At 44.1% G+C, this 25,722-nt stretch overlaps 1 protein-coding gene across 2 annotated transcripts in view; it reads right to left on the bottom strand.

The window, feature by feature from the left end:
• Positions 1-25,722, bottom strand: part of ttc3 (tetratricopeptide repeat domain 3) — a 121,725-nt gene that overhangs the window by 1,257 nt on the left and 94,746 nt on the right. For both annotated transcript variants that reach the window (XM_084319648.1, XM_084319649.1), the window contains exons 26-46: positions 21,701-22,030; positions 19,431-19,706; positions 19,115-19,155; positions 17,978-18,034; positions 17,408-17,487; positions 17,167-17,322; positions 15,173-15,704; positions 14,511-14,576; positions 14,156-14,296; positions 13,892-13,969; positions 13,533-13,682; positions 13,017-13,156; positions 10,265-10,333; positions 10,015-10,111; positions 6,857-6,960; positions 6,204-6,288; positions 5,270-5,362; positions 1,671-1,987; positions 1,293-1,407; positions 380-577; positions 157-249 (exon numbers count right to left, since the gene is read on the bottom strand). In XM_084319648.1, coding sequence (XP_084175774.1) covers positions 157-249; positions 380-577; positions 1,293-1,407; positions 1,671-1,987; positions 5,270-5,362; positions 6,204-6,288; positions 6,857-6,960; positions 10,015-10,111; positions 10,265-10,333; positions 13,017-13,156; positions 13,533-13,682; positions 13,892-13,969; positions 14,156-14,296; positions 14,511-14,576; positions 15,173-15,704; positions 17,167-17,322; positions 17,408-17,487; positions 17,978-18,034; positions 19,115-19,155; positions 19,431-19,706; positions 21,701-22,030 — 3,218 coding nt within the window. The remainder of the gene's footprint in view (positions 1-156; positions 250-379; positions 578-1,292; positions 1,408-1,670; positions 1,988-5,269; positions 5,363-6,203; positions 6,289-6,856; positions 6,961-10,014; positions 10,112-10,264; positions 10,334-13,016; positions 13,157-13,532; positions 13,683-13,891; positions 13,970-14,155; positions 14,297-14,510; positions 14,577-15,172; positions 15,705-17,166; positions 17,323-17,407; positions 17,488-17,977; positions 18,035-19,114; positions 19,156-19,430; positions 19,707-21,700; positions 22,031-25,722) is intronic.

The raw sequence follows: 25,722 nt of genomic DNA, 5'->3' as shown, positions 1-25,722 counted from the left end.
TCTACCTGCCACTGTGGCTGGTGGATGAAAAGGATAGTTTCCTGGCCCGTCTAGTCATACTGTCCAATACTTACTGCCCTATGAGGAGGCCCCTGGCTCACTGGGCCTCATTTGGTAAGCGATATACAAACTTTGCATCATGGTCGATTATCTTACCTTTGTGTGAAAGGTGTGCCTGCACTCCAACACACAGGTGTCATCAGGTGACATGTCATCATGACAGATGATGCAAGGATCTTCCATGTTCAGCTGTACAGCACACACAAACACATGCACAAACACGCACAAAAAGTCAAGTCAATAATCTTCACCACAAGAAAAGTAATCCTTTGCTTTGCCTTCTTGACACAATGGTAAGGTAAGGTATTTGTGAACTCACAGCCTTGGGCTGGGTGGTTCTCTGGGTGCCTGAGGTGTGCCAGTAAGCGAGGGGAGGAGTGTAAGCGAGGGGAGGAGTCCCTGTGGAACGGACTGAGGCGGGGGAGTCGGAGCGCGAGGAGGTCCCAGAGTGCTGGACCTTGACACCCTGACCCCCCGAAGGGTTCAGCTTACTGTCAGCGGCAGAAGTCATTTGGTCCTAGAAACACAGAACACTCCAATCAGCAACAACATAATGGTCAATTTTTTTTTATTGATAATATTACATGACAAATGGTGCATATTCCATTACCTATATTTGTCAATGTCCATGTTCAATATAAATTAATAAGTCGATTTGACTATTCCAGCTACAACAATCACTTGGGACTTAACTAATCAGGAAATATGTTACTTATTTGAGTGATCATTCCTTAAAGGATAACTAGATCTACCAGCGATAGACATTGTAAAAAGAAGATTATGAATTTTTTTCAAAGATTCCATACATTTTCCAGGTTTTCACTGACCATACAATGCAACATTCAAAATACTGTTGACAAATGCCAACAATTATACCAATGATTCTCAATGTGGGGTCCAGGCACACCCAGGGGTCCTTGAAAGGGTTCCAGAAAAATGGGGGATTGTTTAATTTCTCCATTTCATTCACTAGAAGTGAGAGAATACTATATAAATGTAGTCCATTTACCAGATGACATAAGATAAAACTATTCTGATCATGAGTTTCACTCTCTCCACTCTATCTGCTCAACTACAATATAGACTGATGGAATACTGGACTGAATCCTATCTAACAACTAAAATCTTCTCAGATGATTTCATCAAGGGAGGGGGGTCTCATACATTTGAGGGTCCTTGCCACAAAAAAGGTGGAGAAGCGCTGCAGTAGACGGCAGGTGACCCGTATGTACCTGGTGGTCTAGGATGATCTGGGTCACTCTGCTGACGACCTCCTTGTAGTCCAGGGAATTGAGGGATCCATTGTTGGCTGTACGCAGCTGCTGGATAAACTGCATCAGGACTTGCCTGGAGCAAAGGCGAGCACAAAAAACACAACATATTACATTTTTAACATGAACACAGACCGTGTCATAGATGAGAAGCATCAGGGCAGATTCTCTAAACAGGTGCCATGCCAATGGACCACCACTAGGGGCAGAATGGCTGAGTGAGTGAGTGATTGACACTGAGTCTATGAGGTGCTTTGAATCTAAAAAATGTATTAGCTGCACTGGCATGACCGTTTATTCACCGCAGGGTGTGTGTATGCATCAGTGAATCACAGTTACCTGCTGTAGTGAGGAAACATTGTGCTGAGGCGTTCCAGGACCCTGTCAAACATGGTGTTTTGATGCAGTTCCAGAGGCCTGGCTCCCTGGCTGGGCTGGGCAGCCTGCGCCTGGGGCTGCCTCTGAGCTCCAGCCAGGCTAGGGGTGGGGCCAGGGGCAGAGGCAGCAGCAGCAGCAGCAGCAGCACGGACAGAGTGCTGGCTCTGTGTGGCAGGCTGGTGGCTGGACACGGGGTGTTGGACAGCAAGCGGTCTGATGTAGGAGGCCTGCGGTGAAGGGTGTAGTAGTGGCTGCTGACCAGATGGAAACATCAAAATCTGGACAGTTTTCAAAGAGCAAGAGGCAGAAGAGAAGAGAGTCACGAAAGGGAATAAAGAGTCGATGACATTTAAAAGATTTCACAACAACCTTAGAATAAAGCACACTACACCCACTTTGAGCCGCAATATGCATGTAGCAAGTGTATTCACTTAACATTACGTACAATTCTAAAAAAATAAGAGAAATTATCCAGGCCTTTTTCCTAACACCGGCAAATCAGAATCAGCGTACAAGAACAGACCGGTAATACATTTATAATCATCCACTTTGCCTTTGCACCAGACATGCCAAGATCGGGGAATACTGCTTTGACCCTACCCTTGCCCTATCTCTTCTGCCTGTTCCGACACTCTGTGCTGAAGGGATGTTGAGGGGCCTGTGCTGAAGGGATGTTGAGGGGCCTGTGCTGAAGGGATGTTGAGGGGCCTGTGCTGAAGGGATGTTGAGGGGCCTGTGCTGAAGGGATGTTGAGGGGCCTGTGCTGAAGGGATGTTGAGGGGCCTGTGCTGAAGGGATGTTGAGGGGCCTGTGCTGAAGGGATGTACAGGGGGCTGTGCTGAAGGGATGTACAGGGGGCTGTGCTGAAGGGATGAACAGGGGCCTGTGCTGAAGGGATGTACAGGGGGCTGTGCTGAAGGGATGAACAGGGGCCTGTGCTGAAGGGATGAACAGGGGCCTGTGCTGAAGGGATGTTGAGGGGCCTGTGCTGAAGGGATGTACAGGGGCCTGTGCTGAAGGGATGTTGAGGGGCCTGTGCTGAAGGGATGTTGAGGGGCCTGTGCTGAAGGGATGTACAGGGGGCTGTGCTGAAGGGATGTACAGGGGGCTGTGCTGAAGGGATGTTGAGGGGCCTGTGCTGAAGGGATGTACAGGGGCCTGTGCTGAAGGGATGTTGAGGGGCCTGTGCTGAAGGGATGTTGAGGGGCCTGTGCTGAAGGGATGTACAGGGGGCTGTGCTGAAGGGATGTACAGGGGGCTGTGCTGAAGGGATGAACAGGGGCCTGTGCTGAAGGGATGTACAGGGGGCTGTGCTGAAGGGATGAACAGGGGCCTGTGCTGAAGGGATGAACAGGGGCCTGTGCTGAAGGGATGTTGAGGGGCCTGTGCTGAAGGGATGTACAGGGGCCTGTGCTGAAGGGATGTACAGGGGCCTGTGCTGAAGGGATGTACAGGGGCCTGTGCTGAAGGGATGTACAGGGGCCTGTGCTGAAGGGATGTACAGGGGCCTGTGCTGAAGGGATGTACAGGGGGCTGTGCTGAAGGGATGTACAGGGGGCTGTGCTGAAGGGATGTACAGGGGCCTGTGCTGAAGGGATGTACAGGGGGCTGTGCTGAAGGAGGCCTGAGGAGATGCCTGCCACAGGGAGGCATGAAGGGAAGGGACGCCACCAGGACACAGGGCCAGGAGGAAGGAGATGGATGGATGGCTCCAGGGAGGTGCCATCACAGATATGAATTTAGGCAAAGCAGAGGCAGTGGTGTCACCATTAACATGACGCTGGCCTCACGCATTTTCCAATGCAAGTCATTCATCAGAACCATCTGGAAGTGACGGACGAGGAAATACCCAGTTACAACAACCTGCTACTTATATGGTGAAAACATCAAAGTCTGCAGACTAGATAATGCTCCCATGAAAATGTATTGGGATTACCCAAGATGGTCTGTATAATGAGGAGACGGCAGTCTGGGAGTTTTGAAAAAATCCGTAACACTAAAAGATGGCTGAAACAACTCGATACAAAAAAAACACCCAGGAAAAATTATATCCGTGTAGTAAAATGATCATTTACTGCATTTTGAGGTGAATGTGAGTTTTAAAGATGTTTAAAATGAATAAGGATCTCTGCTAATGCTGAGAGGAACCAGTGAGTGGTTGCCATGGTAACTAAGTGGCCATCACAAAATTGTATGACAGATTCTTGGATACGGATGACTCTCCCTTCAAAGAGATCAGGTCTTGGGGCGGTCAGGTGGCGTAGCGGAGATTGCGTTCGTCACCAACGCTGGGAGACACTGGGTTCGCCTGTTCGAATCCAGCTCCCAGCGTTGTCACCAGCTTGGCTGGTCGTTCACACTAATACAATTGGCTGTATTAGGGGGTGGGAAAGCTGGAGGGTGGGAATCTGGCGTTGTGGACAGCGACGCCTACAGGTCAGGTCTCGGCGCTTGCTCAGCGGGGCAGGACTTGGTGGAGATAGCGTGCCCTCCCACGCGTTACGCTTCACCAATGAGAGCCCTCGCTGCCAAGTGAAAATACGTCACTGGCTGTCGGCGCACACCTCGGAGGAAGCGTGTGATCGACTCGGGACGCCTTGTACCGACTCATAGGAGAACATGCATACAGCAGCCAGGTAGGGGAGGGGGAGGGGGGGGGGGATTGGCACAACGACTAATTGGGACGGGGAGAAAATCGGAGGAGAAAAATCAGAAAAAAAAGAAATCAGGTCTTGATAGTTGCCATTATCAAGATGGCAGCAGAATGAACAGACATCTCTTTAGACAGACTTTGGTATTACTACCATGTGTATCAATACATGTTCATGGGAGCCTTATCTAGTTTGTAGACTATTCTTCTGTCCAGCACCTTGTAATTATTGTTTGGATGAGCATGCTTTTGTAAATCTTTTACAAAAAACATTTAACTGCGTTGAACCGAGTCGGCAGCTGGCTGGCAAGTAACTGCGTTGCAATGGAGAAGTAGTAGCAAAGTAAGTATCAATTTGTCATCTTAACCTGCCTGTAATAGTGAGAGAATACCTCGTCACAGACATGACCACTGATATAGATTGGATACTTATATTGTGAGGAAAATTGTGAAATATCACAGAACCTTGATCGAGTCTCCTTGTTGTTTGCCACCAGCCTCCAAACACTTCCAATCCAGGATTGTCACAATATACATTTCACATACGAGAGGCTGAATAAAAAAATAAATAATTGAGTACTCGAGTACTATTTCTTTATGTGTTAAGAGTAGTAGAGTACTAAATTACTCTAAATGCCCACCCCTACATCAATTAGCCTAGACAGGATGTGCGCAGGTAGACTTCCGAACACGTGGATTGCACATGGCCAATATGTTAGCGTGTGACGTCAGACAAATCATCAGCTCCGTATGGTGTACTTTTGTGGGGACAGACAAACAAAGAGACAAGACACACGGACAAACCTTGTTCTAGACAGCTGCAGCCTACAGAAATGCTGTGAATAAAAGTTTTGGTCCTCAACCAAGAGATGTGGTGAGCAGAGCAAAGCTACAGTAACGTTCCACGTACCGGTACGGCTGGGGGCCTGGGGGCGCAGACTGGAGTCAGAGAACTCAGTCTGCTCCCTCCTTTAACTTGCTCCTTCTGCTCGTCGAACTGGGCCTGTTAACAAGCACAGCGTTCACTTTACCACACAGTTCAATGACGAGCGCTGTTTTACATTACAACACAGTTGTGACAATAATAACACTGATTATTGTGATATTGATTTTTGCCGTAACGCCCAATAGAGGCTCCAACCGAAAAGCCGCCAAATCAAAATGGGCAGATAATCAAAAATAGTCAGAATTCTCAAATTGGTGGTCTTGAATTTGGCCAATCAGAAGAGCTAATCTGGTGTTGTGATACCAAAAGCACTAGATGCAGCAAGTCTGTATTGTTATGTGAAACAAGACTAGGTTTGCCTAGTATAGCGGTACTTGTCCCCAATGCGGCCTTTATTGGGTGTTGCGTAAATGTCTTTGGTGTAAAAAAATAATAATGGCTTCCGTTACATGTGGAAATACTAGATTACGTACAATCACTTTTGTTAATTATGTAATGGTGAGAATAGAGTTAGGCAATAATTCAATATGATAGTTTATCATATCAGGATTAAATTATGATATTGTGATTTTGTTGCGCGCAACTTTTGTTGTCCAATTGTAAATAATATCCAAAATCTTAAAATGCCATTAAAAAATATATATATATATTTGACACATTATCATGCAGTTCAATGTGATGAACAGCAAATGGATTACTTATCTTGAGGTTTTGCATACGTGAACAGATATGATATTATCAACATAGAAAGAAACTCCTGGTGATTATCGTGATACATTACGTTTTTAATTTTCGCTGTAGGTGCAAAATTACTTCTGCTAAATATAAAACTAATAGTTCACTTGGTAGTTAATTGTTAATTGTGTAGCGTGGTTGAACGGCTGCGTGTTCCGCCTACCTCTGTGGCTGAAATCTTCTCCTCAGCCTCCTTCACGCAGCCTCTCCAGCTGCTCAGGTGGAACCCAAAGACGTGGGGAGGGTATCTGCAAACGATGCAGAAAGACGACATCTTCAGACAACATGCTGCATATTTGATCCATCGAACACTAATGACCCAAGTTAAAATGCAGAAACATTAAGCGGGATGGAATTCATAAATGGTACATTTCCTTGTCAATTTCCATTTAACCACATTTAAATGTACCGTTACCTTGCTCGTTGTACTGTACTTGTGCTGTACATTGACAATACATTTGAATCTAATCTAATTTACACAGGTGTTCTTTATCCGTGTTTTACTATGGTCAGCATCACTGCAGAGAAGAGTCGGCAGGAAATAGTGTAACTACTGCCAACTATGCATCTTGTGTCAAAAAGCATTGCATCTCTCGCGTTTCCCTAAACAGGTGATGGAGCCCTTTGTAGAGGCATGTGAGATGGTTACAATTTGCTCTGGCTTTTCTCCTAGGCTGTAAAGGTGGGTCAGACCCAGCTCATTTTAGCCCTCCTTTTCTCCTAGGTTGTAACGTGGTACAGGTACAAATCTGTGAAATGCCCCTTTAAAATGTCTATGACACCATGCCAAATGAATGGTATTTAGTTGTTCTGTACCTGGGTGCCACCTCCTCCAGTTTGGTCAGGATAGCCCTGGCATCAGTCAACGACCTGTAGAGGCAGTACATGTCCAATCCCCGACGGCTCTCCAGGACACACAGCTGGGATGAAGCAAACATGAACCAGTTAATGACGTCTACATATTTGGGTTTATATAAGGGCCGTCAATTAATGCATTAATTGCATGATAGGCTCACATTAGTTGCGATAACGCAGATTAAGAATACGTAAGAAAATGCATCTGTAGGGGGCTGCGGTCATTAAAAAAAAAGCGCGTAAAAATAAGTAGTCATCGTAAGTACGTATTGGTCATAGTAGTCGTCAATAACATTAAATGGTGTTTCTTTTTTTCTGAATAGATGTGTTCTCTGATGTAACAATTACTTTGATTTGATGAAGAATGAAGGAACAGACTGTGCCTTCTGGCAATCTCCATTAACAATACTGCCAGCTAGCATAATTAGCAAGCATAGCGTAGTTCGACCGGTGTACTTAATAGATGTTGCTGTGCTGGGAAAGACCATTCATCACTGCATTGTTTATACAATTTGGTTTAATCCTAAAGTTAGTTTGGAAACTTTGTATAGTGAAATAAGACATTAAGGAAACCAGAGTACCCGGAGGAAACCCACATAAACACAGAGAGAACATGCAAACTCCACATAGACCACTGCACTTCCGTGTTACATTGAAATCGGGGAGGAGATAGCGGGGGGAGCAAATTAATGAATGTGGAGCCTTGATGTAAGTGGTTGCAGCTACGGCTGTGGGGGCGCTAGAGACATGATCGAATAGACTTTTATGCGCCCGAGTTTCCTGAACACGGCGCGACCCATTCCTAATCGATCAGAACTAAATCGGCCGAGATCAAGTCCCTTTTCCAGCACCTACTCCCCATACACAGATTGTCAAGAAGAGTCTGGACGACGCAAGGCGACGCGCGAATGAATGTGGACTGTTCCATCAGAGGGGGGAGCTTCGGTGCCAGTGTCCTTTCAGCCGAACCGGATAATGAAAAAATAATCCCACTAAATGGCCAGACGCGTCTTATGGCGACATCTACAATTACCTCATTGAGTCTCCAGGTAGACTAATGTTTATATTTAAGTGCAGTGGTCTATAGCCACTCACACTACCACGACTAGCTCCCCCCTCTGATGGAACAGTCCACATTCATTCGCGCGTCGTCCAGACTCCGTTGACAATCTGCGCATGTGTATGGGGAGTAGGTGCTGGAAAAGGGACTTGATCTCTGCCGATTTAGTTCTGATCGATTAGGAATGGGTCACGCCGTGTTCAGGAAACTCAGGCGCATAAAAGTCTATTCGATCATGTCTCCAGCACCCCCACAGCCGTAGCTGCAACCACTTACATCACGGCTCTCATCCACATTCATTCATATGCTCCCCCCGCAATCTCCTCCCAGATTTCAGAATCCCGGAAGTGTTGCGGTGGTCTATAGGAAGTCCTAGGGTCATTGTGAGGAGTTAACCATTAACCTCTTAAGGCCTAGCCATATTTTCAGAAAATTCGCATAAAAGTAGGGATGCACCGATCAGACTTTTTCAGTCCCGATACCGATACCTGGGTATCGGCCAATACCGATCCGATACCCATTGTGCAAATTTTTTTCTCCAAAAGAATATTTTTTTTTTTAAATGTATCAAAGTATTTTTCTTTTTTTATATTAAAATATATTTTGTTTTTAAGAATTGTAAAGGAAGTGTGTTTTTGATTTGTTGTAAACAAAGACAGAAAATAAACTTCATTCATTCAATTAATAAACTGTATGCCTGGGCGGCTGATTGGCGCAGTGGGCAAGGCGCTCGCCTCTAACGCAGGAGAGGCTGGGTTCGAGCCCAGCTCTTGGCGTTGCTACCGACTGGCCGGTCTTTCATACTAACACAATTGGCAAGTGTTAGAGGGTGGGAAAGCCGGTGGGTGGGGATTTGACGTTGTGGACAGCGACTCCCACAGGTCGGTTTGGTGACGCCGGTGCGACGGAAGCAGAAAGTAGCGGGGGCAGCGTGAGCCTCCCACGCGTTACTCCTCACCACTGAGAGTTCGAGCTGCTGCAGTGAAAAGATGCAACAGGCTGCCTCCTCGTGTACCGGAGGGGACACGTGATGCAAGGCTTCTGTCCTCACCACAACCGACCTGTGGGAGGCATAGTCTAGCAACGTTCAAGACAGGGGAGGGAAGAATTGGATAATACGAAATTGGGAAGGGATAAAAAAATAAAATGGGGAGAAAAAGTGGATAAAAAAAAATATAAACTGTATGCCTCTACGGTAAGCAAATTAATAAAGGGCAGATGATTTAAAGGTTTTTTTGTAGATACAGTACTGAATTTTGCCATCCAGACACATGCAATTTGAAATATGAATATAGAATATCAGGCCTATAAATGACCTTATTATGGCCAAGTCATACATCTATGGATCGGGCAAAATCTTTCCAATGGCAGAGTTAAATCTGGATTTAGTACCACCAGGAGACCGTTGCAAAGAAATCTAATGAAAGTACAGTTACTTTTGTATAATGTCCATAGCTCCGCCATTTTTCACCAGATTGCGGCATGTTTTTTTGTAGATGTTCACAGGTTTGCATAGAATATTTTCAGCAGCTTTGACAGTGGCTGGTGTGAGCTGGGTAGTGTAGTTTTATGAAATTTCGACGTCCATCGAAATCCCTGGGTCTCCTCTTTCTTAGGACTACAACGATTTCATGACGCAGTCATTTCCTTGCGTCTAAATCATTCAATTTCCGATGCAAAGCGCTGAGATTTTTATAAACTCATATTTAGCTAATAACACTTAAAATCATTGGTAAACAAACGTAGTGCTGAAAATATACACTTTGACTGCTGTTATAGGGTTAGGGTCTTTACTCTCGGCTACATTTGAAAAAGAAACGCAACATTAATTAATAAGGACTGTAATGATCTATTTATGACGTGAAATAATAAAAAATAATCAAGGCGGCTGGGTGGCACAGCGGACATTGCGCTCGTCACCAACGCAAGAGACACCGGGTTCGACTCCGGTAATTGGGATGGGAGAAAGAGAGAAAAAGTGGATAAAAAAATAAAAAATAATCGTCCTGAACCGTCAAGTGTCATTTCCCCTGGACAAAGTGACAAGACAGACACATACCTCGGCTGCCGGGGACCTCTTGGCGGCCTTGGCACACACATCAACGCATCTTTTGATTTCGTCCTCCAGGCTCATCTTCTCAGTGGCTGAGAAGTTACTGCAGGGCACATTAAAGACTCAGTGTGAGAAGTTACTGCAGGGCACATTAAAGACTCGAGTGTCAGCGTTCATTGCTGGACAAAGTCTGAACATCCATCATCACACAGCAGTGCAAAGCCTTATATTCCTCAGGACACAAGTCGCCACCTACCTGAGCTCTAAGAAATCATTGAGCGCCGTCTCGTACTTATTCTTCTTCTCTCGGATGCTTCTGGTAAGGCTGTGCAAGGTAAAGAAAACAACTTTCAAGAGAAAAACTAAAGAAACAAACTACCGGTATTTTATTTATTTAATTATTTCAATTTTGCTTGTATCTGTGGAGATTTTGTTTTTTTAAAAAGGTGCTGTAACTGGTATGTTTTTGTTCAATATAAGTGTTAACATGGGTGCGCTCTGCAGTAACCAGAAAATACATTTTCTGGTATTCCTTCCCACGTTATCCAATCAGGAGAGAGAACCCTAGACATTTTTATTTCATTCTTATTTCAAGAAATCTTGCAGAGCTAGATTTGCTTACTGCACCAGCAGATTAGTTGACATGTTTGCGGACGACTCAGCCCTGCTGGTCTCTGACAAGAACAAATTGCAGGTTGAAAAAAACCCTCAGCACGGAACTAGGCAAAATCTGCATATGGCTCGCTGATAACAAACTATCATTACACATGGGCAAAACAGAGTCCATTCTCTTCGGTTCAAATAACAAACTCAGCAAGACCGACGGCTTCTCAGAGAGAGTCAACAGCTTTAAGTACCTCGGAGCCTACATATCCGAGGACTTGACATGGACCACACACATTAACAGTGTTGTGAAGAAGGCACGACAACGCCTCTACTTCCTCAGGCGCCTAAGGAAGTTCCAAGTCAGCCAGAAGATCCTTAAGAACTTCTACTCATGTACAATAGAGAGCATCTTGACCGGCAACATCACCTCCTGGTTTGGGAATAGCACTGCACAAGACCAAAGCAGACTACAAAGAGTGACACGTTCAGCCGAACGCACAATTGGAGGGGGGCTCCCCACCCTCCAGAACATTTACTACAAGCGTTGCAAGGGCAAGGCTAAGAGAATCATTAAAGACTCCAGTCACCCGAACAACTGCCTCTTTGAACTGCTGCGGTCAGGCAAGCGATACAGGAGTCTCAAGGCGAGCACAGAAAGACTCAGAAGAAGCTTCTATCCCCAGGCCATCAGGCTGCTAAACGAACAATAAATGAACACTACACAACAACAACCACCAAACGCACATAGCACACACATCCACACGCACACACTCACTTTAAACAAACACACTGTAGCACCCACTCCACACACTTATAGCACACACCCACTTTAAACAAACACACTGTAGCACCCACTCCCCACACTTTATATTTATGGATGAAGGATTGCACTACAACTCGTACACCTTACTGTAAATTGTACCTAAAATTGTACCTCATCCCATTTCTGCTTTGCACTAGATAGTACTGTACATTAGTACACTGCATAGTATTGTGTATTGTATATTATATGGTAACTCAGAACATTGTACATATGTCTATACCGAACACTGTGACCTCATTTTCTTCTTCTAAATTCATGCTATATTATGTTATTATGTTATTTGATACTATCTTGTCTAGCACAGTCTCTGGAGCGTAACAGTAAGAAGCATTTTGTATGAAAGTATTCTGTACTTCTGTATGACAACTATTAAAGAACTTGAACTCAGTTACAGTGGGTGACAATATTGTCACAAGGAAAGACGAAATTACCTACCTGGGTTCCATCCTAGAGGCAAATCTTTCCTGTGACAAAATGGCATCCAATGTAATAAAAAAAGTCAACCAACGAACTAGATTCTTGTACCGGATCTCCTCTCTGGTAAACAAGAATACCCTGAAGACTCTGGCAGGAGCACTCATTCAAGGGTACTATGACTATGCGTGCACCTCATGGTACCAAAGCACCTCAAAGGCGCTTAAAACAAAATTACAAACATCACAAAACAAACTGGTCAGACTACTACTTGACCTGAACCCCAGAACCCACCTCACCCCTGCCCACTTTGCCAACCTAGGATGGCTTAGAGTAGACGACAGAGTACAGCAACTTGCAATGGGCCTGGTCTACAAGATACACTATACGACCGGGGTGCCCATGTACATGTCAAAATACTTCCCAAAGGTCAGTGAATACCACAACCACTACACCAGAGGAAGCTCAACAAATCATGTTAAACCCAGATTCGGCTCAAACAAGGGACTAAACACGTTTCGCAATTATGCCACAACAATGTGGAACGCCCTACCCAAAGCTGTAAAGGAATGTGAATCCCTGCCCACATTCAAAACCGCCCTTAAAGAGCACCTACGGGAGGCTGCAATTCGAAACTGGCCACCGTAAATGCCCAAAACCCCCACCACCTCCTAATAGACAGTCTCCTCCCCACCGCATGTATATATTCCCTCCCCGCCGTATGTATATTTCCCTCCCACCCACCCACCCCCTCCTAATGTACAGTCCCCTCCCCATCATATGTATATACTCTGTCAGGATCTAGGGGTAACAGTACTGTATATTTGAATACCGCCTATGTCACAAATGTATCAGTACTAAACACCTATATGTCCCTATGCCATAAATGTCATGTATGTTGTGTATGTCATAAATGTCTATATGAATTGAAAATGGGGGACCCTGATGGAAACAAGACAAACGTCTTTCTCAGGTCTGCATCCCCTTAACAATTGTATGTATTGAGCCGTACTGTATTGTACCCATTCTGCAATCTGTTAAATAAAGTTTTCATTCATTCATGTTTCAAGCACATATTTGCTTAAAACGAATTTCTTTTTTCACACAAAAAAGCCCAGCTAGCCACCAGAGTAGCAGGGGGCAAACCAATCAGTGCTGGTTGTACCTCTCCACTTTCTCCACCAACTCCTTATTCTCCATCTTCAGGACCTTGAGTGTCTCCTGGTTCTCCCTCTTCTCCTTCTGGTCTCTCTTCACCTCCTCTTCCAACTTCTGCTGAGAGAGCACCAACTCCTTATTGGCAACCTGGGCACAAAGGAAAAAACAATCACATGGGGCGTGGGACTAGAAAGTAAGCAGGAATCCTGTAATTTGGGTTATCGTTCCTTCAAAAATAACTAGAACCTCTAGCAGCAAAGCTTGACATTAGACATTTTAAGTGGGTTAAAACAAGATTAAGAACACATTTCCATGATTCTCCATATACTTTCCAGGCCTGTGATAAAAAGAAAAGAAAGTCAAAGTCCATGACTTTTCCAAGGCCGTAGGAACTCTGCAGTCTGCCCCTCGATATACTTTCAGACTTATCTCGTCTACCCGCACATTCAAAAGACGCAACGTGGTGATTCTTCGCACTTTCTGCCAGTGGTTTGATTGATTGATTGAAGTGGTATGGACCTACTTGTATATCGCCGTTGATCTTCTCTAGTTCTTTTTCAAGTGAAGCCATGGCCTCCCGGTGCTTCAGTTTCACCACGTCGTGGTTGTTCACCATTCGGTGGATCCCTTTCTCCAATTCATCTTTGTGCATTTCTTTCTTAGTCATGTCACCCTGGACGGAGCAATGAGGGAGAATGATATAAATAAGTAACGGGGAGATTACACTGTGTTTCAGCTAACCTTTATTTAAAACAGGCAGTCCAGTGGCTCTCAAGGCACAGCACAATGCAACAAGACAGGGAGAGGATCACTGGAGCACACGGACAGTTATTTCTGAGATGACGTGTGCGAACACAAAGATTTCAGGTGTGTGAAACTCACGTTATTGCTCTCATAGCGCTCATAAGGCAGTGTATTGACTGCCACATCACTCCGGAGCACCCCATATACTGTCCAGGCCTGTGATAAAAAGAAAAGAAAGTCAAAGTCCATGACTTTTCCAAGGCCGTAGGAACTCTGCAGTCTGCCCCTCGATATACTTTCAGACTTATCTCGTCTACCCGCACATTCAAAAGACGCAACGTGGTGATTCTTCGTACTTTCTGCCAGTGGTTTGATTGATTGATTGAAGTGGTATGGACCTACTTGTACATCGCCTTTGAGCTTCTCTAGTTCTTTTTCAAGTGGCGTCCGGTGCTTCAGTTTCACCACGGCGTGGTTGTTCACCATTCGGTGGATCCCTTTCTCCAATTCATCTTTGTGCATTTCTTTCTTAGTCATGTCACCCTGGACGGAGCAATGAGGGAGAATGATATAAATAAGTAACGGGGAGATTACACTGTGTTTCAGCGAACCATTATTTAAAACAGGCAGTCCAGTGGCTCTCAAGACACAGCACAATGCAACAAGACAGGGACAGGATCACTGGAGCACACGGACAGTTAAAGCCTTTATTTCTGAGATGACGTGAACACAAAGATTTCAGGTGTGTGAAACTCACGTTATTGCTCTCGTAGCGCTCATAAGGCAGTGTATTGACTGCCACATCACTCCGGAGCACCAAACCCTACAATGATAGGGGAGACCATTAGTCAAACTTGAAGATTTAAAAATTCAACATTTACAGTTAGGTTTGTTAATCGATCGCCATATTAGGGATGGCCATGATTACTCAAGATGGGACATTGAAAGATTGGACTCAAATGCTCATCCACTTCACTGCACCCTTGTCATCAATATAATGTGCAATTCTTTTTTACTTGTCGAATGTGTACTTATATTTACGTGTACCGGTACTTAGTGGTACTTGTGTTATTGCACAGACAGTTTATTGTATATAAATACCTGCTTTTCTATTCTGTTAATTGTTGCTTTTTTATTCCTTTATGCTGTGGCGCAAACGGAGAGTAAGAATTCCATTGTAATAATTGCATATGGCAAATAAAACCATCTGAATCCGAAGTGGAGCTTTGTCAAGCTTTTGACAGGCTGTGTGCTGGGCAATCTAACATGTGATGGATTCAATTATGTTTGAGTAATGGATAAAAATCTAAAGATAATGTCATTACTCAATCCAGGAAGACATTTTTGGGAAAATGCCCAACCCTACATTGTACTTGATCAAGGTAAATTTAAAATGGCAGATGGAATGTTGTTGCCCACCAGTATAGCTGTAGGTTCTGCTAAACACAGATCCATGTCATCAAAGTCACCGGCGAGCTCTTGCGGGTGTCCAGCAGGGACTGCCGTGGTGGTCCACGCCTCATCACCTCCTCCGCAAGTTCCCAAAGTACCCGCTACTCCGTTAGTGAGCGGAGACTGCAACGGCGTCAGTGCGCCAAATAATACATGGGGACTGGGGAGAGGCGCGTCGTGCAGACAGCTTGGGTAAACGGATTCTGCACCAGGGTGAAAGTCAAGGTATGAGGGCTCATCGTCTCCTATCATATCCAGGTCATTCAGGCCGTTGCCAGTGTTTCCGTGAACAGCCTGATGCATGGAAACCGCATGTTTACTCAGGCCAATACAATGGCCCATCAAAACGAAGCGAAGGGACTCCAAGAGGAAAGACTTTAGACCACCAGCTTCTTGGATCTTCTGCTGGGCCACGGGTGGGAAGCTGTCCAGCTGGCCCACCAGCAGGGGGTCCTGGGCTCCTAGCGGACCGTGCTCTTCTAGGACCTGGGCAAAGTAGCTGAAGAGCCAGAGACGGATGAATAGAATGGACCAAGCATCCAGTAAAATTTTTATATGTACTGTAAATAAAATGACAGTTTTTACTGTATCCAATTATTATTTCACTGTAAAAACCTAAAGACTTATTATCAACAAAAAATATGTTACGATATAAAGTAAACCTCTCAGGAATGATTTGCTGCCTCTGAACAAACTGTAGCAGGGACATACACGCATGGGCAGGGGGGAACCAAACAATGTCTGTACTAACATAATTTTGTCCTTAACCCTTTCACTGCCGCACTACCAAAACGGTTAACCCTTTCACTGCGACAATTCACAGAAGGTTAACCCTTTCACTGCCACACGACAGAAGGTTAACCCTTTACTATCACACAACCGACCTGTGATAGTAAAGGGTTGACCTTCTGTCGTGTGGCAGTGAAAGGGTTAAAAAGAGGGATGGACAAGGCTGGGCAATTTGAGTGATTCCAATCAGTGGCAGCAAAGAATTGGAATGAGCTGCACCCCTTAGGAGGTATGGGCTTTGGGAGGTATTCGGTGTATATACTGAGAGGACAGAGTGAGGAGTGTGGTAAGAGTTCTGGGTTTAGTACTGTGAAGGTTCCTGAGATATGGTGGACATTTACAGAGAATGGCCAGTGTGTTTGGCATATGTGCAGAGCCAAATTTCCCTCTGGATGATTAAAGTTTTTTTTTTTTTTTTTTTTTTTTTTTTTATTGGTCTTTTTTCCCCCTCCATTTTCCTCCGATTTTTCTCCCATCCCAATGTTAGTCGTATGCCAATTCCCAGTCCCTTCCTGGTCGCTGCGCTTTACCCCCCACAGTCAGATCATTTGGGAGAGTGGAGGCTACCACGTGCTTCCTCCGACACACGTCCAGCCAATCACCGCTTCTTTTCACCTGGCAGCGCGGACTCTCATTGAGAGGGCGTAGCGTGTGGGAGGACCACACCATCCCCCTCACGTCCAATCCGCGCTTAGCAGGCGCCCCGACCGAACTGTAGGAGTCGCTGTTTACAACGACCCTGACCCACCCCGCCAGCTTCTCCCACCCTCTGATACAGCCAATTGTATCAGTGCAGACGGCCAGCCAAGCTGGTGACAACCCCGGAGCTGTGAGCTGGATTCGAACAGGCGAACCAAGCTCACAGCTCCGGGGCTGGTGACGAACGCAATCTCCGCTCGACCACCTAACCGCCCGATTAAAGTATTTCTATTCTATTCTATAAAGCGGGTCAAGACGTTTAAGAGCAGATTTGGAGGTCGATTTATACCGGTAAATGTAAATTGATGTTAATGATGTATGCATAGTCAAAGATGGGGATTTTAGACTAGAGACACTGAATGGGTGATGCTGGTCTTGTTGTGAAAAAGGAAACCTAGCCTGGATTTTACTTTTGGGGAGCAAGTACCACTACTAATACTGTTGAGTGAAGAGTCATACTGGGTTGAACTTACTCATACAAACTCTCTTTAGCCGGGTCAGGGTTGTTGTCTAAAATGTTCTTATAGTGACTGCTGTGGCTGGTGCTGTTGTACTGCCCCTCAAAATCAGCCACTTGCTCTCGAAGGTGATTGGGTACACTGAATGGATCACCGTGGTCAAGGAAACTTCTGTTGAGAGAAATCTTGTTGTGAGTACAATAACACGTAGTCCAAAGCAGACAAGTTCTACTTCTCCGTCGTAACTGTAACTTACAAAGAGTCTTCATCATCAAAAATATCCTCATCGCAGTCAACTGGAGTACCGCCTCTCATCCCCGACAGATAGATAACAGACTGAAAAAGAATATAAGAATATAAGACCAACATGTATCAGAAAATCGCAAGAATATAAGACCAACATGTATCAGTATGAGAAAATCACAAGAATATAAGACCAACATGTATCGGTATGAGAAAATCACAAGAATATAAGACCAACATGTATAAGGCTGAGGATATCACAAGGATATAAGACCAACATGTATCAGTATGAGAAAATCTAAGTAATACAAGTGCATTATCATGATATTTTGGCAGTGGTATCTCAGCCTATCACAATGAGAGGTCTGAACTAACTGCAATATGATTAAGCAATAGAAAGAGGGAGTGTGTTACAGTAATTAAGATCACAGCTGTGGTCGTGAACTGCAGGAGTTATCCACTATAACAGACGACCACTAGTATATGTGTTGCTATAAAACTCCTAGCCGCCAAGTTTGATCAGAACCAACTGTTGCATAGTATATGTATAATCAATATAGGCATAATCAAACTATCCTCTTACCTTTGTCTCTTTCAGTTTCTTTTTGCGGGCTCTGTTCTTAGACTTAATAGGAGGATTCTGAAAAGATAGAAGTGCATGATGAGCACTCAATTCGTCATTCTGTGTTTTTTTTCTTTTTTTTTTTATCTACTTTTTCTCCCCATTTTAAAATGTTTCTCCAGTCCCCAATTTCGTATTGTCCAATTCTACCCTCCCCTGTCTCGAACGTTGTTAGGCCATGCCTCCCACAAGCCGGCTGCAATGTGGACGAAGCCTTGCATCACGTGTCCCCTCCGGTACTCGAGGAAGCAGCTGTTGCATCTTTTCACCTGCACAGCGCGATCTCTCAGCGGCGAGGGTCTGCGTGGGAGGGACACGCCGCCCCTGTCGCTTCCTGATTCTACTGCGCAGGCGCACCAACCGACCTGTAGGAGTCGCTGTCCACAACGTCCGTTCCCCACCCACCAGCTTCCCTCCCCTTTATACTGCCAATTGTATTAGTATGAACGACCAGCCAAGCTGGTAGCAACGCAGAGAGCTGGGCTCGAACCCAGCATATCCTGCGTTGGTGGCGAACGCCTTGCCCACTGCGCCACCTAGCCGCCCCATCATTCTGTGTTCAAGGGTGAAAGCGAGACCCTATTTATCCATTGATTGAAAACTGTATTAACAGATTGCAGAATTGGTACAATACAGTACGGCTCAATAAAAACAACTGGTAAGAGGATGCAGACCAGAAAAAGACTTGCGTCTCGTTTACATAAGGGTCCTCCATTTTCATATGGCATCATGTAGTCTTGTGAATATTGGGATGTTTCATTTCCCCCGTATCAACCAGCCCTTTAGTGGGTCTGCGGCAAAGAGCCAAGTACTTATTTCTAATGATTTCTGAAGGAAGGACAAGTAACCATATTTTCTAGAACCATATACATTTCCCCCAGACATTACATTCAACTTCTCATTTTCTATGACTGACAGCCGCCGCCCCCCGCGGGGCAATCATGCTTTCAAACACAGAAGTAACAAAAGGAGATTGTTTTAGTGTATGAGTGCTTAAAATGATAGTATTTAAATTCAAACACTTCAAGGACCTTGAGGATACAAGATTGCAACCAGTGAAGGTGGGCGTGTGTTCGTGGCACAAATCTCAGTACTTACATTTTCATTTTCAGACTTTTTTAAGACTAAACAATGGCCATCTGAAAGAAACAAAATGGACAAATGGGAAATTAATACAGGAAGTGGGAGAGGAACAAAAAGACGCATACAATTTCTAAATTGAAGAGGTAGTCACTACTATTAGGAATAAGGAATAGAGTCCACTACTATTAGGAATAGGGAATAGAGGTAGTCCACTACTATTAGGAATAAGGAATAATAATATCTTAAATTTATATAGCTAGCTAGTCCACTACTATTCCCCCTTCCAACCCGAGAGCAAAATGGCCACTGTGTGAATATGGCCAATGCTCACCCATCATTTCAAAATACTCGTCCAGCACTGCGTGGCAGGAGGCGTATTGATCCCGGTGCTCTTCCAGAGTCCAGATAAATAGCCTTATCTCGGGGGCCGGGGCCCGTTTCAGGTACTCAGTCAGAGTCAAGCCCCTTCGGCTGAAAAACTCTGGCATGGTACCAAACTTCTCTATAAGCATGTCTTGAAGGGGTTCAAAGTTGATGAGTGGGGCCAGGTCCAACTCCTCCAGATGTTCTGCATAGCGTTCGATGAAAGCTCTGGCTGCATTCAGACCTGTAGGAGTTTGCAAGCAAGTTAATATTGAGGAGGAGCTTTAAAAGGGGGCATACTATGCATCCTTTCCAACAGGTTTATACGACTTCCTTGAATCTGTGGAACATGTTTGTTGAGTTAATTTTAATTTGTTTAACCCTAGAGTCAATAATAATATTAAAAAAAAAAAAAAAAAAAAAAAAAAAAAAAGCCCTTTGCTGAAAACTGCTATTTCAGTAAAACATATCCTTTTCATGTATTGTTCCAATTTATTTTCATGAATATAATTATTAACTTCAGTCCTCACCATACATATACTACGAATATTTAGTCATTTTCAGGATTTTAACCATTTGTTTCTTATTTACTCAAGACACAAAAAAAAGTTTTTTTGTGGGATTATCAGAGCCTGGAGTGTCAAATATTGGCAACAAATTTCTTTTTAACTTTTTTGATAAAGTAAAGCTCACACTTAGTCAGATTCCCACACACTGAATATGGAGTGTGGCCGTGGTGGAGCATGTTCTCCCGGCCTAGAGCATGGCCCAGGGAGAGTGCTTAGTGTGGGGGGTTTTGTTTCACTTCAGGTGCATAAACAAACTTGCATCTGCGTCTCTGGGCAGAATAGTCAGCCAGGCTGGGGTCAAAGCCACACACAAAAGAAAGAAAGAAAAAGAGAAAGAGAAAGAAAGAGAGAGAGAAAGAGAGAGACAGAGACAGAGACAGAGACAGAGAGAGACAGAGAGAGACAGAGACAGAGAGAGAGAGACAGAGAGAGACAGAGAGAGACAGAGAGAGACAGAGAGAGACGGAGAGAGACGGAGAGAGACAGAGAGAGACAGAGAGAGACAGAGAGCCAGAGAGCCACAGACACTAAGCACTCTCCCTGGGCCATGCCCTGGCCCTCCATATTCAAAATCTGACTACGGTAAGTGTGGGAATCTGACTGCTTCATAATGGTCCCATTCAATAAAGCCATTAATTATCTTCAGTCGTCACCATAGATATCGAATATTCATTCATTTTCAGGATTCTAACCATCTTTTGTGATTTACTCAAGAAAAAAAAATGAATTGATAATAAATATTTCTAAAAATATTTTGGGGTGGGATTATCAGAGAGTCAGCCAGTGTCAAAGATGGCAGCAAAAGAAAGGTCTATTTTTTCATTTTTTTTGATAAAGTAAAGCTCACACTTAGTCAGATTCCCACACTTGGTCAGATTTTGAATATGGAGGGCCAGTACCCTGGCCGCGGTCTAGGGAGAACAGGGCATGTTCTCCCTGGACCTAGAGCATGCCCAGGGAGAGTGCTTAGTCTGGGGACTGCACCTGGCCCTCTGCTCCTGCTCTGTGGCTGTTTCTATCGCTCTCTCTTGCTTACATGGAGCTATGGCACCCATCTCTTTTACTCTACACACAATTTCTGGTTCCTTCCCTGCCTGGCTACCCACACCCAAGAGGGAAAAAAAATTACCAACTGGGCTGTGCATTAGCTCAGCAGACCCAGCCTAGGCTAAATTCAACAGGGAGGCAACAGTGTTGAGCAGTTCTCAACCCCTAAAACAGGGCCCGTTTGCGACCCCCCACCTCCACACACACACGCATAGTAAAGCATAGACAGAATGGTGAACTTTGACACATAATAATCATGGAAACAGCTACTATACCAAAGATCATAAACATGATTATGTATGTATTTCTATATATTTTCGTGACCCCCCAAAATCAAATGTATTAATCCAACTATGGCCAGTGTGGATGGACAAGGACACAAAGTGTCATAGATGTGAATCAAAGTGCCCCGCCTGTTGCCACTAGGGGCAGAGTGACTAACGATGAGTGAGTGACTGATTAAGTTGAGTGAGAGTTAATTAGTTACACCACCGGTCTATGAGGCGCTTTGCATTTAAAAACATTATGAAAATGAGTTTCCTGGCCATGAAATTAAGTACAGATACACGGGAGATCAAATGAATAAACAACACAGGACTGCACAAGTAGCATGGCGGTTGACCTGAGTTGTTCAGCTGGTGGGCCCAGTTCTGCAGCTTGGGGGCTATGTCTTGGCAGGTGCTGAGGGACTGGATGAAGACTCGAGCCCACACCCGGTTCTTCCTCTCCAGCAAAAGCTCGACCACTCGGTGCAGCGTTTCAGGCTGCTGCTGCTCATCACTCATGATGAGGCCCGACAGCGTGTTGCCCTTCAACTGGTCCAGCTCCACCCAGGGCTTCAGGCTCATCACCAGGGCCATTATGTCTTGAGACCTTTCCTCTGTGAACAGCTCCTGGCTCTCGCTAATCTGCAGCAGGACACGGTCCCTATACAGCTGCCACAGGGAGGAGGCTGGGAAACCACAGTAGGAGGAAAGGTTACACGAGGTTGGCGAAAACAAGGACACGCGTACTACACACAGTGTCATAGATGCACCGCTTTGTTGCCTCGTGGATTAACACTATGGGTGCCGGAGGTTAAATTCATGCTATACCATGGGTTGCCAGCTCTATTTGTCTATGGATAAGTACCCCTTCTTTGCATGGCTATAACTTTTTAAATTCTATTGCTACATTGCCATTATTAGGGCCCATTCAAAGTCCTATATGTATTGTTCATTGTGTAGCAACGTTAAACTTTTTAATTCACATATTCATAGTAAAGTATGGTCTAATGCAGGGGTTCCCAAACTTTTCAGGCCGGGGCCCAGAAAATAAGGCGTCAGAGAGCCGCGGCCCAATGCACATCGTCTGGTTTTTTTTTTTTTTTTTTGGTCATGCGACCGATTTTTTATGCCAAATATCACTTCAATCCTATTAAGTTAGTTCAAGTTAGTTATTAATTTATATGTGCTATTTATGAGAGGGCTAACTTGTTGCAAAATAATAATGATAATAATAATAGCCTCATTAAAATACTATTGTTGCTTCGGTTGTTTTCAGCGTTTTATGTGCATAATCTGTTATTTAGTTTGAAATGTTCGTTGAAATAAGTAGAATTTTCGTTTTTGTTTATTTATTAAGTTAATATAAAACCATATAGTCACATTTTAGAATACAATAGAATAGAATTTTAGAATACAACTAAAAACACTGTCCTGGCCTGCTTCTAAGTTCAGTGGCCTGACAAAAAAAAAAAAAAAAAAATTTTAAATCATCTCGCGGCCCATCCGTGGCTGCTTGCGGCCCACCTTTGGGTCGCGACCCCGACTTTGGGAACCACTGGTCTAATGTATAAGTATGTTTTCATCTCTTTCTGCAGCTTTCTCCAGAACGTGATCTATAGCCCCAAATGCATTATATTGATGATGAAATACAGTTTGATGGCAATTGGGGCGATATAAAAAATTTCAATTGGACGTACTTCTAGAATGATCTACGTATGATCTGATGATGACCGGATGGGCGGGGGATCGTTTATAATTCCGTGGGCAGCGTTAGATGATTCATCCAGAGTGGGTCATATGTTCATCATAACAGTTTATATGGAACACGTTCAAGAATAACGCTGAATCTCACCGGATCTTCCTCGCGCCGTTGGACGATCAGCGTGGTGTAGACCGTTTTCGATTATGGGATGTTTATCCTGATGAACCATTTCCAGCTTGTATAATACTATATACGTCCAAATCATGTTGTTTATCGAGTTATTGGCAATGGATCGCTATTATATTGTGACGAGCGAGTGCCGGCAGCCAAACCGAGTGCCCGGAAGTAATATGGCCGACCAGCACAACCTCCATAGCACTTCCTGTTTGGCGATTGAGCCGATCGGCCACCAGATGGCGCTCCTGAACCGCCAGAGAGCTCAGTGGGTCCTCCTGGTGGATCTCAGGCCAGCGGAGGGGAAATATGAATCTGATCGCAGATTTTTGAAATATTGATATTAAAGATGCTGTAAAGCGTCCTTCGGCAACTTGAGCATGGCCGGGAATGACGCTGTAAAGCGTTTTCCGGCAGTTAAAGTGTTAAACTGGTCTTACTCATCGTGCCATGCCTGTGAGCTGCCACTAGGGGCAGAGAGGTGAACCTTGAATGAATGAATTAATGAAAGTGTGAGCGACCGGGTGAGTTGGTGACATTGCCGGTCATCATGTAAAAAGGGGTGGGGTGGGGGTCACGACTAGGAAAGAGGAGATCTGTTAGTTGACAATGAAAATGCTCAGGAAAGGAAAATGTTTGTGAAAATCATTTGAATGAAACTTTACCCATTGTATGTATATATATTAGGGGTGTAACGGTACACAGAAGCCACGGTTCGGTACGTACCTCGGTATTGGGGTCACGGTTCGGTACGAGTTCGGTACAACAGAAAAAATAATATTTATAATTATTATTATTAACACATTGGTTGCCAGCCGGATATCACGATTTATCGCTTGGATGCCACCACGTTAATCAATGGGAGGACGAGCACATTTGCGAACGCATAAACTATATCTTAAATTATGGCTATGTGTCTAATACACCCGTCGCTTATCAATGACTTGCTTGCAGTCAACATGTACGAAACGGATTGTTTTTTAATCAGTACATTTCCGTTTTATACCGTTTTGAACAAGAGTATAGTTTCGGAGAGTTCTAGTAATTTCAGAGAAATTCTGCGAAAATAGCCATTTACTGGAATACACAAAACACGTCGTCATTTTTCGGCCGATTTATGAATCGTTTTCAAATAAACGCTAGATTATCGAGAGTATTTGTGTTCTTATGCACGATACAAAAGCGGGCTGAAAAATCATTTATTCATGCCGCGCTCAGCACCTAACGCCACACACACATTGTGAAAACTGGGGGAAAACAACTCCGATTAACCCAAAACTGGTAACAGATTCCTTACCTCAGATCAGATGTTCTGCAAAAAGATTAATCAAATTCCTGATCGCCATTCCAAATATTGATCCAATGTTATAGTCCGAAACGCATAATCGAAAGCTTATATTTATGATAATTATTATAATTAATTTTAATGAATTTTTTTAGCTGTGCCTGTGAGTCCGGCAATGCAGATTTATCCTACTCGAGTCCGGCGGGGGAGAATGTTGGTGTGTTTGTTGGTGTGTTTCTTTCCATTGGTTTCATTTGGTTAACATTATTGGGCGAACAAGAAAACGAAAGAAAACTGTAAAATTGTAATGACCCTGCAGCTGTTCCAATGTAAATGTGTCTTTCTCCGTGCACTTTCGCCCGCTCTGAAGTCGGACTCGGTGTGCCGGGCCACGCTCGCTGTTCTCGCACGGACCTTGCGAGTGCCTGCATGTGCGACTGGTGTGTTTGCGCTGTGAGGCGTATTCTTTGTATGGCTGCATGTACCACAACGTGACGGCCGTACCGTAAATTCGCAGGACGAATACACGTACCGTTACACCCCTAATATATATATATTATATTATGACTTTAATACATTTAGTTATTAATACATTTTGTTATCAGTTAAGCTGTAGGAATATTTCGCCTAAAGGTACATGTACATGCCTAAGTAAATGGAAGATTGCTCCACTTCTGCAAGGTCAATTCGCATGTTCTTGGTATCTAGGAACATCTAAGGACCTGGGGGTATGTATTTCCAGTGTCAGAAATATTCTAAAATATTAAGAAATATGTCTGTTACTAGGCTGAGTAAATTGTAATTGCTATTTTTGCATCTTTGATGGTGAATAATACCATGTTAAATCTGTGGGGTACGAGAAAATGCTCACTGAGCTCATTCACCACCTTATTGAGATCATGTGTACAAAAAATCTAAGCAAATGAATAAAGGGAAGATGATTAAACAGAAGGATTTGTAGATACAGTAATCGATTTGAATTATAAATTCATATTTGACTTTGAACTTGACCTTATTATGGCCAAATCATACATCTATGGATAGGGAAAATGCACCCATTTCCAATGGCAGGGTTGAATCTGGATTTAGTAATTTCCTTGCGGTTTTACGATAATTAGCATTTTCCGATAAATTCGTATTTCCGATAAATCGTATAAAACATCGGTAAAAATGAAAATATACACTTTGACTACTGTTTTTGATATGGTTATGGTCTT

The sequence above is a fragment of the Notolepis coatsorum genome (genome assembly GCF_963971535.1).
Source record: "Notolepis coatsorum genome assembly, chromosome: 8".
NCBI lineage: Eukaryota > Metazoa > Chordata > Actinopteri > Aulopiformes > Paralepididae > Notolepis > Notolepis coatsorum.
Note: the sequence above shows the minus strand (reverse complement) of the source record. Positions and strands in the feature narration are given on the sequence as shown.